This window comes from Leptodactylus fuscus, chromosome 6 (genome assembly GCF_031893055.1).
Source record: "Leptodactylus fuscus isolate aLepFus1 chromosome 6, aLepFus1.hap2, whole genome shotgun sequence".
NCBI lineage: Eukaryota > Metazoa > Chordata > Amphibia > Anura > Leptodactylidae > Leptodactylus > Leptodactylus fuscus.
The window spans coordinates 114,395,184-114,411,085 of record NC_134270.1 but is presented as its reverse complement, the minus strand read 5'-3'; the positions used below and the strand labels follow the sequence as shown (position 1 = coordinate 114,411,085).

General features: G+C 45.0%; 1 protein-coding gene across 11 annotated transcripts in view; it reads right to left on the bottom strand.

Annotated features, from left to right (window-relative positions):
• LOC142208529 (microtubule-associated protein tau-like) overlaps positions 1–15,902 on the bottom strand; it is a 77,261-nt gene that overhangs the window by 35,485 nt on the left and 25,874 nt on the right. For 10 of the 11 annotated variants that reach the window (XM_075277103.1, XM_075277107.1, XM_075277108.1 and 7 more), the window contains one exon: positions 4,218–4,388. In XM_075277103.1, the coding sequence (XP_075133204.1) occupies positions 4,218–4,371 (154 nt within the window). In that variant the 5' untranslated portion in view covers positions 4,372–4,388. Of the gene's footprint in view, positions 1–4,217; positions 4,389–8,877; positions 8,955–15,902 lie in introns of those variants that run through there. The other variant, XM_075277112.1, reaches the window with a different exon arrangement.

The window sequence follows — 15,902 nt, the reverse complement described above, 5'->3', positions numbered from 1 at the left end:
TACCCATCTATGCCATACATATTTTCTCAGGAGTGGGTCCCAACCATGAAAACAAACCAATCAGCTGTGACATAAATGGAACAACACCAACCTCTTTAATGTTTATTCAATGTGCAATGGTTCATCTGTACATGTGGCCAAACCTGGTATTGCATCTCAGGCTGCAGAGACCACCAAGGTAAACTCTGTACACCCCCATAAAAACCCTTCAATCATTAAATCATGAAAAAGCTCATTTCCTTACAACTAGACTTTCACTTGCAGTCAGCGAATAGCAAATAAAAACCATCTTTATCTAAAGTGGTAGAATTCCCACCTTCCACAAATACGGCCTTAGGTGTGAAACTTAGACTGTGTCCTCACTCACAATGGGCCAAGTCTGTATATTGTGTATATGTTGTTTATGTGCATATGTGCTGTTGATACATTGCAACTGTGCAGTAAATCACTGTGTGCACTGTGCATTTGTATATGTTGCGATAACTATGATGACTATTGACTAGCTTATTGTGTGCCAATGTCACTTTAAGTATTTTGTAGCTGAGTCATCATGTCTTTTATGATCTAGCATTTTCTGGGAAAGAGGACAGGATGATGATTCTTCCAAATGGGCAGAACCAGATCACACCCATTGATAGTGCAGCGAGCGGTGTCTTTTCCACACAGCATAAAGTACAGCCCTCGTACACAACGTTATGCATTTCCAACTCCCTTCAAGTCTTCTGTCCAGTGTTCGTTTCTGACTTCTGTGGCCACACGTCAATGCGGGAAATTCAAGTCAGTCCGGGGCTGGGGCCCACACTATCACATCTATCATAAGCTATAGAAGTAGAACCCTTGTTAGTTGAGCGTGACACTGGCGACACCAGGGAGATTGCTGTGTGCTGCCATAGGACTACTGCTCTCATGTTTTATTACCATTATACTAAAAACCTACTGAAATTTACTGTAATTGAACGAACTGTTAACTCCTGTGGTATTCTGCAAGTAAAGATGGTAGTCAGACCTGAGTGAGCATGTGTGTTCTGCAGGTAACTTATTAAGCAGTAAGCAGGGAATCGGCTGCCTTGTCCTTGCGTAGGCAAGTGTATGGAAAAGTCACATCCACTCGACCACATGGCGGAGCCATGATGATAAAAGGGCAAGTTCCTATCTCTATTACTTGTCCATCTAATATGGCTGCAAGGCTTGTTGAGGAGTATTCACATGTTAGATACAGTCTAATACCAGTGTAACACATTGAAATAAGTGCCTACATTTACCAAGGCCCTTTCATCGCAGGTCTGGAATAAGTTGTACCTTATTTTTGGTGTAAATCAGTTTAGGTAAATTTGTAATTATTTTTATGCCAAAATAGCAAAAGGCTCCTGAAAAATTTATAAGCCAAAACAATTTTTAGACCCAAACAGTATAATGCTCCCCAGTGCCCTCCTCTGTATATTGATCTGCACCCCCGACACACACACACACACACACACACACACACACACACACACACACACACACACACACACACACACACACACAGTGTAGTGCTTTCTGGTGCCCCACACACAAAGTATAATGTTTACCAGTGGACTCCCACAATACAGTGCTCCCCAGTGCCCTCTCACACACTGTACAATCCCCCCCCAGTGACCCCCAGAGAGTTTAATGCTCTTCTGTGACACCTTCACCCAGCCTTATACTTCCCAGTATAATTATCCACAAGGCTCCCCACAAAGTATAATACTTTCCAGTGACCTCCACGAAACATAACGCTCCTCAATGACTTCACACACAATAATGCTCCTATGTGGCCACCCACATAGACTAATGCTCTCTAGTGGCCCCACAAAGCTCTTCCATACAAATAACGAAAGTAATGCTTAAAAAACCTCATTCCCGTAGAGCTCTGTGCACAATGCAGACTTTCCACTCGATGCAACAGATGTGCATTCAATCGCAGCAATATTAATGGCAGCTTGAATGGTGGAGCAGGAAGCTAAAAGCTTCCTGCTTCACATATGTATTCAACTCTATTCAGTGTCCTGAGGTCAGAGATAGAATTTAATCAAGACATGTGACCAGCTTATTGTGTGACTGTGTGTTTCACACCTATCAGCTATCTTCCTAAAGAGGCAATGTGGTGAAGGGGCTAGCTGTAAATGGCACCAAGTCTAAAAAGTCTTGGCATCATTTACAAATTCTTAGTCTCATTAGCACCCATTTTGATAGCCCATCAGGAGCCCTGTTAATCCTAAAATGTACCATATTTATGAACTGAATGAATTCTAAAGTAAGCCAACTATGAGATGGCTTATATAAGTGGATAGTGTCTAATTTCTATTAAGATGAGCTAAATCTGTCACACTGTGATGATAAATTTGACTCATCATGTGATTGCCGGGTCTAAGTTTAGGCTGTCTTACTAATGGATTAAGTAATAGATTTTTGGAGATGAGAAGTTGATCCAGAAATTGATGAGGATTGTTGGATTTGGTGTGAAAAATCATTTTTCCTCCCGACATGGGGCAATTGGTTTCAGCCTCATGGGGGTTTTTGCCTTTCTCTGGACCAACACTGTAGGTTACAGGATGGACATGGTGGACTTGTGTCTTCATCCAGCCTCATCTCTATGTTACTATGACACGTCATTAAATGTGGGCTAATGTATTTCAACTTTACAAGCTGCTTGGTCAAAAACCACAATGTAATATTATGTCAGGCTGATATAAAACATTAAGTGGTTTTGCTGAGTGTTTCCTGATCACTCCACAAACTACATGTGAACACAACCTTACAAAAAACACTTCTGTACATTACCTAAACCCATTTAGTACAAGTCCACGTATTAAGTGCACAGACTGCAGCCAGCTAGCATATATAACATTGTCACTTACAGCTTTCTCCTATAAAGGTTGTTCTGTCAGCAGTCCATTGCTGCAGCTACAATTGCAATGACATATTAACTGCTGACAGAGGCTTTAGTGCTATATGTGCCACACCATCAATATACTATGCGGCATGACTAAGGATTATTAGCAGTGAAGGCTCTAGACTGAATATACATTATAGTAATTGGATAACAATGAGTAAGTACATTTGCTTACAGTACTATACAATAATAGATTACGTTACAAGCATGTCAACAATTGCAGACCTCATAAAATATGCTCGCTACATTCTAGACAGACATAGCTAAGCAAACACAGGATCTAAATCACTACTACCTTCTATATATAGACTAGAGGCCTTACCTGCAGAGCTAGAGATATACTGCTCTCCAGCCTCAAGGGGGTCATACAGCTCTTCAATGCCAGCAAGAGGAGCCATTGAGATGCGGTTTAGTAAAATGGGAGGCTGTGTATTAGTAGGCAGTTCTGCCATGGTAACAGCAGGGGGTCAAGATAAAAGGAGACATTTTTAGGTTTTGGGGATATTGAAATATGTTGGAAAATCAGATCAGAATCTGCAGAATAACCCAAGTACAAAAAATGTTTGTCTGGAGAGAACTTAAAAGTCTACAAAACAGTGTAGATGTGCTCTCCTACTAGAAGAATTCAACCAAAACTGCCTCCATTATGCTTCCATTATTCCCATATTCCATATGGAATCCAAATTCCATACATTGGGGAGATTTATTAAGCAAAATGCACCAAAATTCTGGCGTAATTTGCATTAAAAAACTAACATGCTGTGTGCCACATTTATCATGTGTGCTAGACACTTTCCCAATTTGTGTGAAGGAGTTCGCCTATTGGAAAAGGGATAAAAGATAAAAAAAAAAATCCAGCGATCCACTTCTTCTTAAAACTTAACTTTTAATAAATTATAACTTGTAGCATAAAAAACAAGGTTGCCAAAAACAAGCATTGCCTCTGCTATACGAACAACATCTATTGGAAAAGGGGTATGCCCTCGTGGGAAAGGGTCATGGCCTAAACTGTAACTCTGTGTGCTAAGAACTGCTAAGCCAAACAGTAGGAAGTGTAAAGTTAAACTAAACGTAGACAGTATTAGTAAATCTGCCTCATTGAGAACTATTTACTCAGTATACACCCAGCAGATTTCACCTGATGATCAAGGGGTGTAAACCGATGTTTTTAGTGTTTGTGCCCAACAAGTTTTGTGGCAGACATGCTATAAATCATAATAAAAGTGATCTATACAATCTAACTGGTTGCCAGTAACAACACCATTGCTTCTTGCTCCAGTTGTGTAAGGTCCCCACTCACCATCTCCATGTTGTGATGCAGTTGGCAGCCTGATGACACCCTCTTCTGCGTGACCACCATCATTTCCACCGGCCACTTCTGAATAGGCCCCCTGAGTGGACACATCACCGGCGTGGTCCCCCACTGCATCATAATCCTGATACTGATCAGTCATCCTGGAGTATGATGAACCTAGATAGCAGAATAAAGTACAGGTTAATCGAGCTTCATGCCAATGACGTGGTGCAGTACCAACACAGGTGGCAAGATGGCAATAAAGTGCTAAAACTAGATCCTGTATTTCACAGACAATGGCATCGGGAAAATCTCAGACATTAATGTGCTCTTACAAGCTGGGCTCTATACCCCGCGGGGTAACGTCAATTATGTGCGGCTGCCAGGGACCAGAAGGAGCACAATGACTGTGCAGGGAGGAAGTGCAGAGACAGGATGCATTCCCAGAGTCTGTATAACTAATAGTGACATTAGGGTTATTAATGCCGACATTCCAGCTATGAAGGCTTTGCAGATTCAAGTTAATGTACTCTCTGAGGTAAGGTAAGAGCTGCATCTTTGTAATAAAAACCCATGCAAAATTGCAGGCTATTCTCTAGAGAGTAATATGGCAATGAACTACTACTATACTTACCGTAGTTCAATATACATGACATCAGCCTGGCATCTAATATGTAAGCATAAAGCACTGCTTTACCCCTATTTCAGCTTATTAATATAAGATGCAGGAAATCAAAGTGACCCTCCACTCTCGGGAGGACCAGCATAACCTACTTGTCAGACAACTCTATGCACACAGTGCTTTAGTAGTCTGAGACACTCCTCCCTACTCTTGGCAGGTCAATCAAAGAGCAGGGGGACTATCCTAGACTACCGAGTGCACTATCCATAGGGCAGCTCGAGACACCCCCACTGTTTCTGAATGGCGCATCCACAAGCAGGGAAAAATATCTCAGTCTACAAAAGCGCAGACTGAGAAAGTGGTGTCCATTCTACAGACATGATGAAGAAACTGGGAATCTGAGAAACCACAACAGAAAGTTTATAAAATAGGGCATTATGCATTTATTGCAAAATTGTTATTGTGAATTCAACGGTTCCTTTAAATTGTTGTGCAATTCTTGTACAAGAACCTCCTAAGATATGGGTATGTACTGGCCATTCATATTTCCTTTATACCAAGCCTTCTATTTGCTATTATATGAGATATCACTACATAACGGTAAATGTATTAGTGTGTCCCTTGTAAATGGTAGAATAAGGCTAGCTTACTTTAGGAAATAGCTTAGTGTGCATGAATACCCTTTAAGCATTTACTATTAGGTCCCACTGGCTGTTGCACACATTGAATATCTTATAAGTATCTTATTCTGCAGTATGGTTGCCCAAAGAAGAGAAAGCATGACCCTTGTCCATCCACACACAGCACAGATCTGCAGTCTGCCCATTGTTCCCTTCAGATGCAGCAAAGTCCTGCAGTGACTGCCAACATGAATCACTGACTCAGGTGAAAACCCGCATAAGAAACAATCACACGTTAATACTAAAGTCAAGACAATACAATAAGATTTGTGTGTAATTTACCAATTGGATACCCAATGCCATAACAAACTACTGTAAGAATGTGCTCATACAAGACTGTGTGTATTTCGGAGCAGACGGAGGCAGCTCCCAGTATATCTGTGTAGTATTTATAGACCCCAGTAAATAAAATCCATGAGTCATGTGTTCCCAGCATTTATGTGTTACAGGGCTGGGAACAATATGTCTGCTTGCTCCCAGTTACTGTGCCACATAAAATCCTGTATTGTGATCTGTACAGATGCAGCTACATAAAAGCTTTTCCCTCCAGCGGGCACAACATGGAAGGAGGAGGGCATGGAGTAAAAACTGAGGTAGCAATACATCACAGAGACGTGTTAAAATCATGAAGCTACTGAGAAATCGGCTCAGCGGGGGAATGAGGTGTCTGCTGAGGCGAAAACACGGCGACCATGTTTGGACTGGATCCATTTTAGTACCTTATTTCATGGGGTATGAGAACATCTACACCCGGCAATGAGATTTATTGAGTCTCTCATCACCAGGGGAGACACATACAGAAGATCAAGAAATGTCTGCTGCTTTCCTTTGAAGTGGTAAAAAATGCTTTAAGGGAAACTTTAGCTTGAGTTTATGACCCAGATAGGGTGAACAAGTGTTTTGGGAGTCAGGTGGAAGTATGAGGTAGCTTATGCTGCAATAAACTGTTTGTGGCACAGTTACATGGCGCCTGGGGCTGTCACTTCACTTACTGAACGCATAGTGAAGATCCCAAGGCAAGGGTTAAATGGGAAAAAATACTGTACATGTTCTTGCTTTAAAATCAGCGCCAAATTCCTCCAACAGAACATAATTGCAAGGTGACAACTGTAATAAAGAATATACCGTACATCACATGCTTGCACACACGAAATAAATAAAGCGGATTTTGCAGGACTACCAAGTAAGAGTAGAGTAAATAGGAATTCCTGTTAGGAATAGGTCTTCCTTGTGTTTTTCTATTCAAGAGAAAAATAAAAGCTCCATACATTTCTAAAATTCCCCACCACACACCGTGACAGTAACCCTATTCAGAAGATCCTGTACGTTTAACACTTGAAGAGTGAAGGGAGTAGTGGTCTTTAATAAGAGCAAAAACATATCTTTGTGACCACTAGAGATAAGCACACTGGTGAGATTAAACTAGATTTGCCTGAATTTTCCAAAAGTTTCAGGTTCACCATCCATGAAACACTATTATACTCTGGATTATAAGTGGAGGCCCAGGGAAGGTGCAGCTACAAAACAATTATACTCACGTTGTCTTTCCTCTCCTGGGTCATAGCATCATCACAACCCCATCTGACCAATGATGTCCAATCACAGGCCTCAGTGGTAACCTCAGGGCGAATGATGTCAGCCAGAGGCCAGAAGAGGATGACACAACCAAAGCTCAGGTAAGGTGAGTATAACTGTTTGTTACACGGCTGCAGCTCCCCTAGACCTCTAATTATACAATCACCCCTGAGTATAGTAATAGCACTTCTGGTTTGTGCTGAACAACTTTGGGCCCAAACAAACCAAAGGGCTCATCCTCTCTAATACTCTTCACAACGAATCTCCAGAGGTTCGCCCATCTCTTGTGGCCACAAGTAGGTATCTTTTACTGGATATACAAATTCTATGTTTGCCTACAGAATGTGGAAGAGCTTCAGTTTTCCTTTGGAGTCACTGCCCTGGTGCACTTGACGCACCCTGCCGCAGGCTAACTTGCAGCAAGTGTGCCAATAAGAATTTCCATAGTCATGAATAGATAGAAACCAGAACAGTCAGGATCCTGCAGAGAATCTCAAGTCGTACTGACTGCCTGGCTCCTGAGATTTGGCCAACCCTCAAGCTAACACTCCATAGCCTTGCATTTCAGAGCATGTGGTCAACCAGTTCTATTACGATGAATGAAATGTGATAGCTCATTATCAATTAGGTTGATGAATGCAAGGAGTGATTACTGCTGTGGGTCTGTGTATACAGTCATCTGTTATGCCACATCTGGTGAAAGCAGGGTCAGCCGTGCCAAATTCAGGTATGACTTCATCCTTGACAACCCATTAACAAGACCACTGGCAAACCATTGATTTTGCTGGGAAATGTTAATGTAGTATTACATGAGGCCATCCAAATAAATACCTTTCTCTGCAATAAATGGACAGACATTGTCTAACAGTGTGTAATAGAAGGAGAGCTGTGGCCTGCCCGGGCTCATAAGGGGGGACCCATGCAGGGGCCACTATTATGGCATCCATAAGCCTAGCATTGAGATGAAACAACCCTTTAACTCCAATAGCCCTACATGTCCCCTACATGATACTCTCAGGGTTCAAAGAAGCTGAGATATAAGGAACTGCTTAGGAGAGTTCTCTTAATAAAGAGTAGTTATTAGGTTAGTATTAATGTGTTATAATGACTAATCATAAAAGCTTCTCATACAACGCCCCATATCTCAGCATACTAGACCTACCGGTATATTGTGTCATCTCATTAACTATTCATTTTGTCATTAGATTTATGTTTAACCCATGAAATGCTTATGTTTTATGAACCCTGATGGATGGACACTAGATACACCACTCAGTACAACACTAGGCAATGACTTTGCACATGTTTAATTTTACCATGCAAAGTAAATGTCAGAGAACAGAAATAAAAGCACCCCGTGGAAATTGTACCATACGTGCCAGTTCTAATATTATATTTTTGCAGTTTTATATTGTCACATCAAAGTATATAACACTACTTTGTATCTCATACAGCGTCCAAGTCCCAACTGGGCACATCAATGGTTAAAAACATCTCAGAAACCCTCACACTTGTTACAATAGGGACAACTGTCCCTTTCTATGTTAAACAACAGAACCTTTAACATATTTACCAGTTATAGGGACACATGGCAATGCACCGTGTTTTTGGTTACCTGCTAATCCTAACCCAAGTAATTGAAAGCCCCCAATGAAAAGCTAAACTTAGAAGTTGCATGGGAAAAACTGCTTTAGCATGATCATGCAATGCGAAGGTGCACATACACTGCTAATAGCCCTTATAGGTAACTTGTAATAATCAACCTCAAAGGCCAAACATAAAGACCTACCTTTTATAAAAAGTGCCCCAGTGCAATAATGCACTTGTGGTTCAATGGGCAATGTCTCCCCGTCTGTGAAGGCGGTATAAGAGACAGATAAATGCAAAGGGAGGACTCTGCCGTTTATCTGAACCAGCAGGGAATCCTCATGACATGGCGAATGCTTTATCTTGAGGCTGCAGGCTCCCCCCCTTCACTGAAACACTTGAGAGAGTCAGCAGTTTATCTAGAGACGCTGGCAGAATAGGGACAATATATAAAAGCTCTACGAGTGCTGCTCTTGGGAATTTAATTCAGTCAAAGGCTGTATTTGAGAAATGGGAAATGTCATCTATGAAGTTAAAGGGGTTATCCACCTTTGCAAAACAGCCTATGCTTAAGATAGGATCTCAATTTTAGATTAGAGGGGGTCCAACTGCACAGCTCCCAGCATTGTTTATAGGACAGGTACTGTGCTGCTCACTGGACATGCTATTAGTAGCAGGGGTAACCCTACTACAGCAGTGTCCCATTCAAGTCTATGGTGCACAAGTGCAATACCAATAACCACCACTACTAAAAGTAACACTCCAGAGTTATAACAGTAGGATTTCAGCCGCTCTAAAATTGATCACCTAGAGTAGGCCAAAAGGCAAATAATAAAGGTTGCCTATGTCTACAATATTGGTGGGGTGGGACCCAATGTATATAGCCTGTGCCTCTGGACACGAATGCCATAAAAAGTAAAATAAATAGGAAATACAGGGACTTGATACAAGACAATATTTTAACATTGTAATGGATGGTTCACTAAGTACCTATTAGTAACATTTTGGGTTTTTTTCTGTACAGCTTCTATGCATATTGATGTGGCTCCATGGTTACAGACCACAAACAAACCTTGTGAAGTCTGATCCTATAGTCATATTTCCATCATCTGTCTTTGACTTCTTGGCAACCTATGATAATGTACGTTAGCAATAAGCAGGGGCAGATGGAAGGGAGTATGAGTGCAGAATCAGACTACACCGCGCTCGCTTATAGTCTGTAACCATGGAGATACTTAGATGTCTAAACCTAATGGCAGCTGTTGCTTCATATTTGATTTAGAAGATTTCATTTATAGAAAATAATACAAAATAACCAATTTTAGTTTTTTCACAAAATATTAGTGAATTGAAACTGGTCCGAATTTTTGGATTGATTCTGTAAGGACACAGGGGGCTTATTCTGTTTCACAACTCTCCATAAGTGATGTAGTTGTAGTGGAAAGGCAAGAAAAACAGCAGACACGTAATGAACTAATTAACTGTTTAGTAACCTCCTTTTTATTTAATAACACAGGCGCACATTATGTCTCATATGCAAATTAACCAATAATGTCTGTTTAAGACACAGCAACTCTCTTCTCTGATCTTGGCTTAAAATGATCTCTTTTCTTGACGCAGGCTCACAATGTTTGAGGTCTGCAAGACCAGGCACAGCCACTTTTTCTCTGTCCTAGGAGAGGAGCCATTTTCCAACTTTCCCCTCAGGCTTGTACCATCTTACTGCTTGTCAGTCTTACGAGGCCTACTCTGCTTCATAGATGCTTCTCCATCAATTGTATTGACACCAGGCCTCCCAGTTTAAAAAATTAGGCCTTGACCAAATTATATGGCGTCAAGACGAAAAACAGTAAACCTTACCAAGGGTCACTTGCTACACTGTGTGTGTCACCTAAACTGACAATCTTGAGTCTCACTGGTCAAGGTTCGAGATAACCCCTCCAGGTACCCTAGCTACCCAGGCCACAAGATTAAAGCATCAATGTGTCAAACAACAACTATAGTGAAGCTGTCATTACTAGAGATGAGCGAACAGTGTTCTATCGAACTCATGTTCGATCGGATATTAGGCTGTTCGGCATGTTCGAATCGAATCGAACACCGCGTGGTAAAGTGCGCCATTACTCGATTCCCCTCCCACCTTCCCTGGCGCCTTTTTTGCTCCAATAACAGCGCAGGGTAGGTGGGACAGGAACTACGACACCGGTGACGTTGAGAAAAGTAGGCAAAACCCATTGGCTGCCGAAAACATGTGACCTCTAATTTAAAAGAACAGCGCCGCCCAGGTTCGCGTCATTCTGAGCTTGCAATTCACCGAGGACGGAGGTTTCCGTCCAGCTAGCTAGGGCTTAGATTCTGGGTAGGCAGGGACAGGCTAGGATAGGAAGAAGAAGACAACCACAACAGCTCTTGTAAGAGCTAAATTCCAGGGAGAAGCTTGTCAGTGTAACGTGGCACTGACGGGCTCAATCGCCGCAACCCAGCTTTCCCAGGATCCTGAATGGAATACACTGTCAGTGTATTCCCGTATACCCGATATATACCCCCGATACCCGTTCCAACGGTGTGCCCCCCCACCTTCACCCCAGAAATACCCTGCAAGTCCCCTAGCGATAGAATTGGGGCTATATACACCCACTATTTTTGCTACTGCCATATAGTGCCATTGTCTGACTGGGAATTCAAAGAATATATTGGGGTTACGTGCACCCACAATTTTTACTACTGGTATACAGTGCCAGTTTCTGACTGGGAATTCAAAGAATATATTGGGGTTATAAATACCCTCATTTCTTGCTACTGCCATATAGTGCCAGTTTCTGACTGGTAATTCAAAGAATATATTGGGGTTATAAATACCCTCATTTCTTGCTACTGGTATATAGTGCCATTGTCTGACTGGGAATTCAAAGAATATATTGGGGTTACGTGCACCCACAATTTTTACTACTGGTATACAGTGCCAGTTTCTGACTGGGAATTCAAAGAATATATTGGGGTTACAAATACCCTCATTTCTTGCTACTGCCATATAGTGCCAGTTTCTGACTGGTAATTCAAAGAATATATTGGGGTTACGTGCACCCACAATTTTTACTACTGGTATACAGTGCCATTGTCTGACTGGGAATTCAAAGAATATATTGGGGTTATAAATACCCTCATTTCTTGCTACTGGTATATAGTGCCATTGTCTGACTGGGAATTCAAAGAATATATTGGGGTTACGTGCACCCACAATTTTTGCTACTGGTATATAGTGCCAATTTCTAACTGGGAATTCAAAATGCGCAAGGCTCCCGGAAAGGGACGTGGACGAGGCCGTGGGCGAGGTCAGGGGAATGGTTCTGGGGAGCAAGGTAGCAGTGAAGCCACAGGGCGTCCCGTGCCTACTCCTGTGGGGCAGCAAGCATTGCGCCACTCCACAGTGCCAGGGTTGCTTGCCACATTAACTAAACTGCAGGGTACAAACCTTAGTAGGCCCGAGAACCAGGAACAGGTCTTGCAATGGCTGTCAGAGAACGCTTACAGCACATTGTCCAGCAGCCAGTCAGACTCTGCCTCCTCTCCTCCTATTACCCAACAGTCTTGTCCTCCTTCCTCCCAAAATTCCCAAGCTTCACAGAACAATAACCCCAACTGTCCCTGCTCCCCAGAGCTGTTCTCCGCTCCTTTCATTGTCCCTCAACCTGCCTCTCCACGTCACGATTCCACGAACCTAACAGAGGAGCATCTGTGTCCAGATGCTCAAACACTAGAGTCTCCTCCATCTCCGTTCGATTTGGTGGTGGATGACCAGCAACCCACCCTCATCGACGATGATGTGACGCAGTTGCCGTCAGGGCATCCAGTTGACCGGCGCATTGTGCGGGAGGAGGAGATGAGACAGGAGTTGGAAGAGGAAGTGGTGGATGATGAGGACACTGACCCGACCTGGACAGGGGGGATGTCAAGCGGGGAAAGTAGTGTGGATGTTGAGGCAAGTGCAGCACCAAAAAGGGTAGCTAGAGGCAGAGGCAGAGGTCAGCAGCTTAGGCGAAGCCAGGCCACACCCGGAATCTCCCAAGATGTTCCAGTTCGTACCCAGCCCCGAAAAACTCCCACCTCGAGGGCACGTTTCTCGAAGGTGTGGAGTTTTTTCAAGGAATGCGCCGAGGAAAGATATAGTGTTGTCTGCACAATTTGCCTCTCGAAATTGATTAGGGGCTCTGAGAAGAGCAACCTGTCCACCACTTCAATGCGCCGTCATTTGGAATCCAAGCACTGGAATCAGTGGCAGGCAGCAACGGCAGGACAAAGGCCGCCTGCCGTTCACGCCACTGCCACTGCCTCTGCCACTGCCTCTGCCTCTGCCACTGCCACTGCTGACTGTGCTGGCGATGCACTCCAGAGGACGAGCCAGGACACCACTTCATCTGCCTCCGCCACTTTGTTGACTTCTCCCTCATCCTCCCCTGTTCCTGTCTTATCTCCTTCTCCTGCACCATCAAAGGCACCATCAGGCGCTTCTTTACAACAACCCACCATCTCTCAGACATTGGAGCGGCGGCAGAAATACACTGCTAACCACCCACACGCGCAAGCCTTGAACGCCAACATCGCTAAACTGCTGGCCCAGGAGATGTTGGCGTTCCGGCTTGTTGAAACTCCCGCCTTCCTGGACCTGATGGCAACTGCGGCACCTCGCTATGCCGTCCCTAGCCGTCACTACTTCTCCCGGTGTGCCGTCCCCGCCTTGCACCAGCACGTGTCACTCAACATCAGGCGGGCCCTTAGTTCCGCGCTTTGCACAAAGGTCCACTTGACCACCGACGCGTGGACAAGTGCATGCGGACAGGGACGCTACATTTCACTGACGGCACACTGGGTGAATGTAGTTGAGGCTGGGACTGCTTCCCAAACTGGCCCGGTGTACCTCGTCTCCCCGCCTAACATTCCTGGCAGGGACACGAGAAGAACACCCCCCTCCTCCTCCTCCTCTACCGCCTCCTCCTCCGCCACCGCCTCCTCCTCCGCCACCGCCTCCTCCTCCGCTGTTAGATTGACCCCAGCTACGAGTTGGAAACGTTGCAGCACTGGCGTTGGTAGACGTCAGCAGGCTGTGCTGAAGCTGATCAGCTTGGGGGACAGACAGCACACTGCCTCCGAGGTGAGGGATGCCCTCCTCGATGAGACGGCAATATGGTTTGAGCCGCTGCACCTGGGCCCAGGCATGGTCGTTTGTGATAACGGCCGGAACCTGGTAGCAGCTCTGGAGCTTGCCGGACTCCAACATGTTCCATGCCTGGCCCACGTCTTCAACCTAGTGGTGCAACGTTTCCTAAAGAGCTACCCCAATGTTCCAGAGCTACTGGTGAAAGTGCGGCGCATGTGCGCCCACTTTCGCAAGTCGACAGTAGCCGCTGCTAGCTTAAAATCTCTCCAGCAACGCCTGCATGTGCCACAACACCGGCTTTTGTGCGACGTCCCCACACGCTGGAACTCAACGTTTCAGATGTTGAATAGAGTGGTTGAGCAGCAGAGACCTTTGATGGAATACCAGCTACAAAACCCTAGGGTGCCACAAAGTCAGCTGCCTCAGTTTCTCATCCATGAGTGGCCATGGATGAGAGACCTTTGTGACATCCTACGGGTGTTTGAGGAGTCCACAAGGAGGGTGAGCTCTGAGGATGCGATGGTGAGCCTTACAATCCCGCTCTTGTGTGTTCTGAGAGAATCCCTGATTGACATCAGGGATAACTCAGATCACACAGAGGAGTCAGGGATAGCATCCGATCCGTCACAGCTGGAGAGTAGGTCCACACATCTGTCCGCTTCATCGCGTTTAATGGAGGAGGAGGAGGAGGAGAAGGAGGAAGAAGAGTTGTCCGATGATGTGATGGTGATACAGGAGGCTTCCGGGCAACTTCGAATCGTCCCATTGTTGCAGCGCGGATGGGTAGACATGGAGGATGAGGAGGAAATGGAGATTGAACTTTCCGGTGGGGCCAGAGGAGTCATGCCAACTAACACTGTGGCAGACATGGCTGAGTTCATGTTGGGGTGCTTTACAACCGACAAGCGTATTGTCAAAATCATGGAGGACAACCAGTACTGGATCTTTGCTATCCTTGACCCCCGGTATAAAAACAACATCTCGTCTTTTATTCCGGTAGAGGGGAGGGCCAATCGCATCAATGCTTGCCACAGGCAATTGGTGCAGAATATGATGGAGATGTTTCCAGCATGTGACGTTGGCGGCAGGGAGGGCAGTTCCTCCAGTAGGCAACCAAGTTCTCACCGGTCCACACAAACGAGGGGCACACTGTCTAAGGTCTGGGACACCTTGATGGCACCCCCTCGCCAAAGTGCCGCCACGGAGGGTCCTAGTGTCACCAGGCGTGAGAAGTATAGGCGCATGTTGCGGGAATACCTTTCCGACCACAGCCCTGTCCTCTCCGACCCCTCTGCGCCCTACACGTATTGGGTGTCGAAGTTGGACCTGTGGCTTGAACTTGCCCTATATGCCTTGGAGGTGCTGTCCTGTCCTGCCGCCAGCGTCCTATCTGAGAGGGTGTTCAGTGCAGCCGGTGGCATCATCACTGACAAGCGCACCCGTCTGTCAGCTGAGAGTGCCGACCGGCTCACTTTGATAAAAATGAACCACCACTGGATAGAGCCTTCATTTTTGTGCCCACCTGTGTAAAGCACCCCAACATGAAACTCCATGTCTGTACTCAACCTCTCCAATTCCTCCGCATCCTCATACTCATCCACCATAAGCGTTGCACAATTCTGCTAATACTAGGCTCCCTCCAACATGATTTCCCCCAACTCTGCTGGTTAGAGGCTCCCTCCACCCTGATTTCCACCAACTCTGCTGGTTAGAGGCTCCCTCCACCCTGCTTTCCCACAACTCTGCTAGTTAGAGGCTCCCTCCACCATGAATTTGCCCAAACTGGGCTGGTTAGAGGCTCCCTCCACCATGAATTGGTCCAAACTGGGGTTTTTAGAGGCTCCCTCCACCATGAATTTGCCAAAACTGGGCTGTTTAGAGGCTCCCTCCACCATGAATTGGTCCAAATTGGGGTTTTTAGAGGCTCCCTCCACCATGAATTGGTCCAAACTGGGGTTTTTAGAGGCTCCCTCCACCATGAATTGGTCCAAACTGGGGTTTTTAGAGGCTCCCTCCACCATGAATTGGTCCAAACTGGGGTTTTTAGAGGCTCCCTCCACCATGAATTTGCC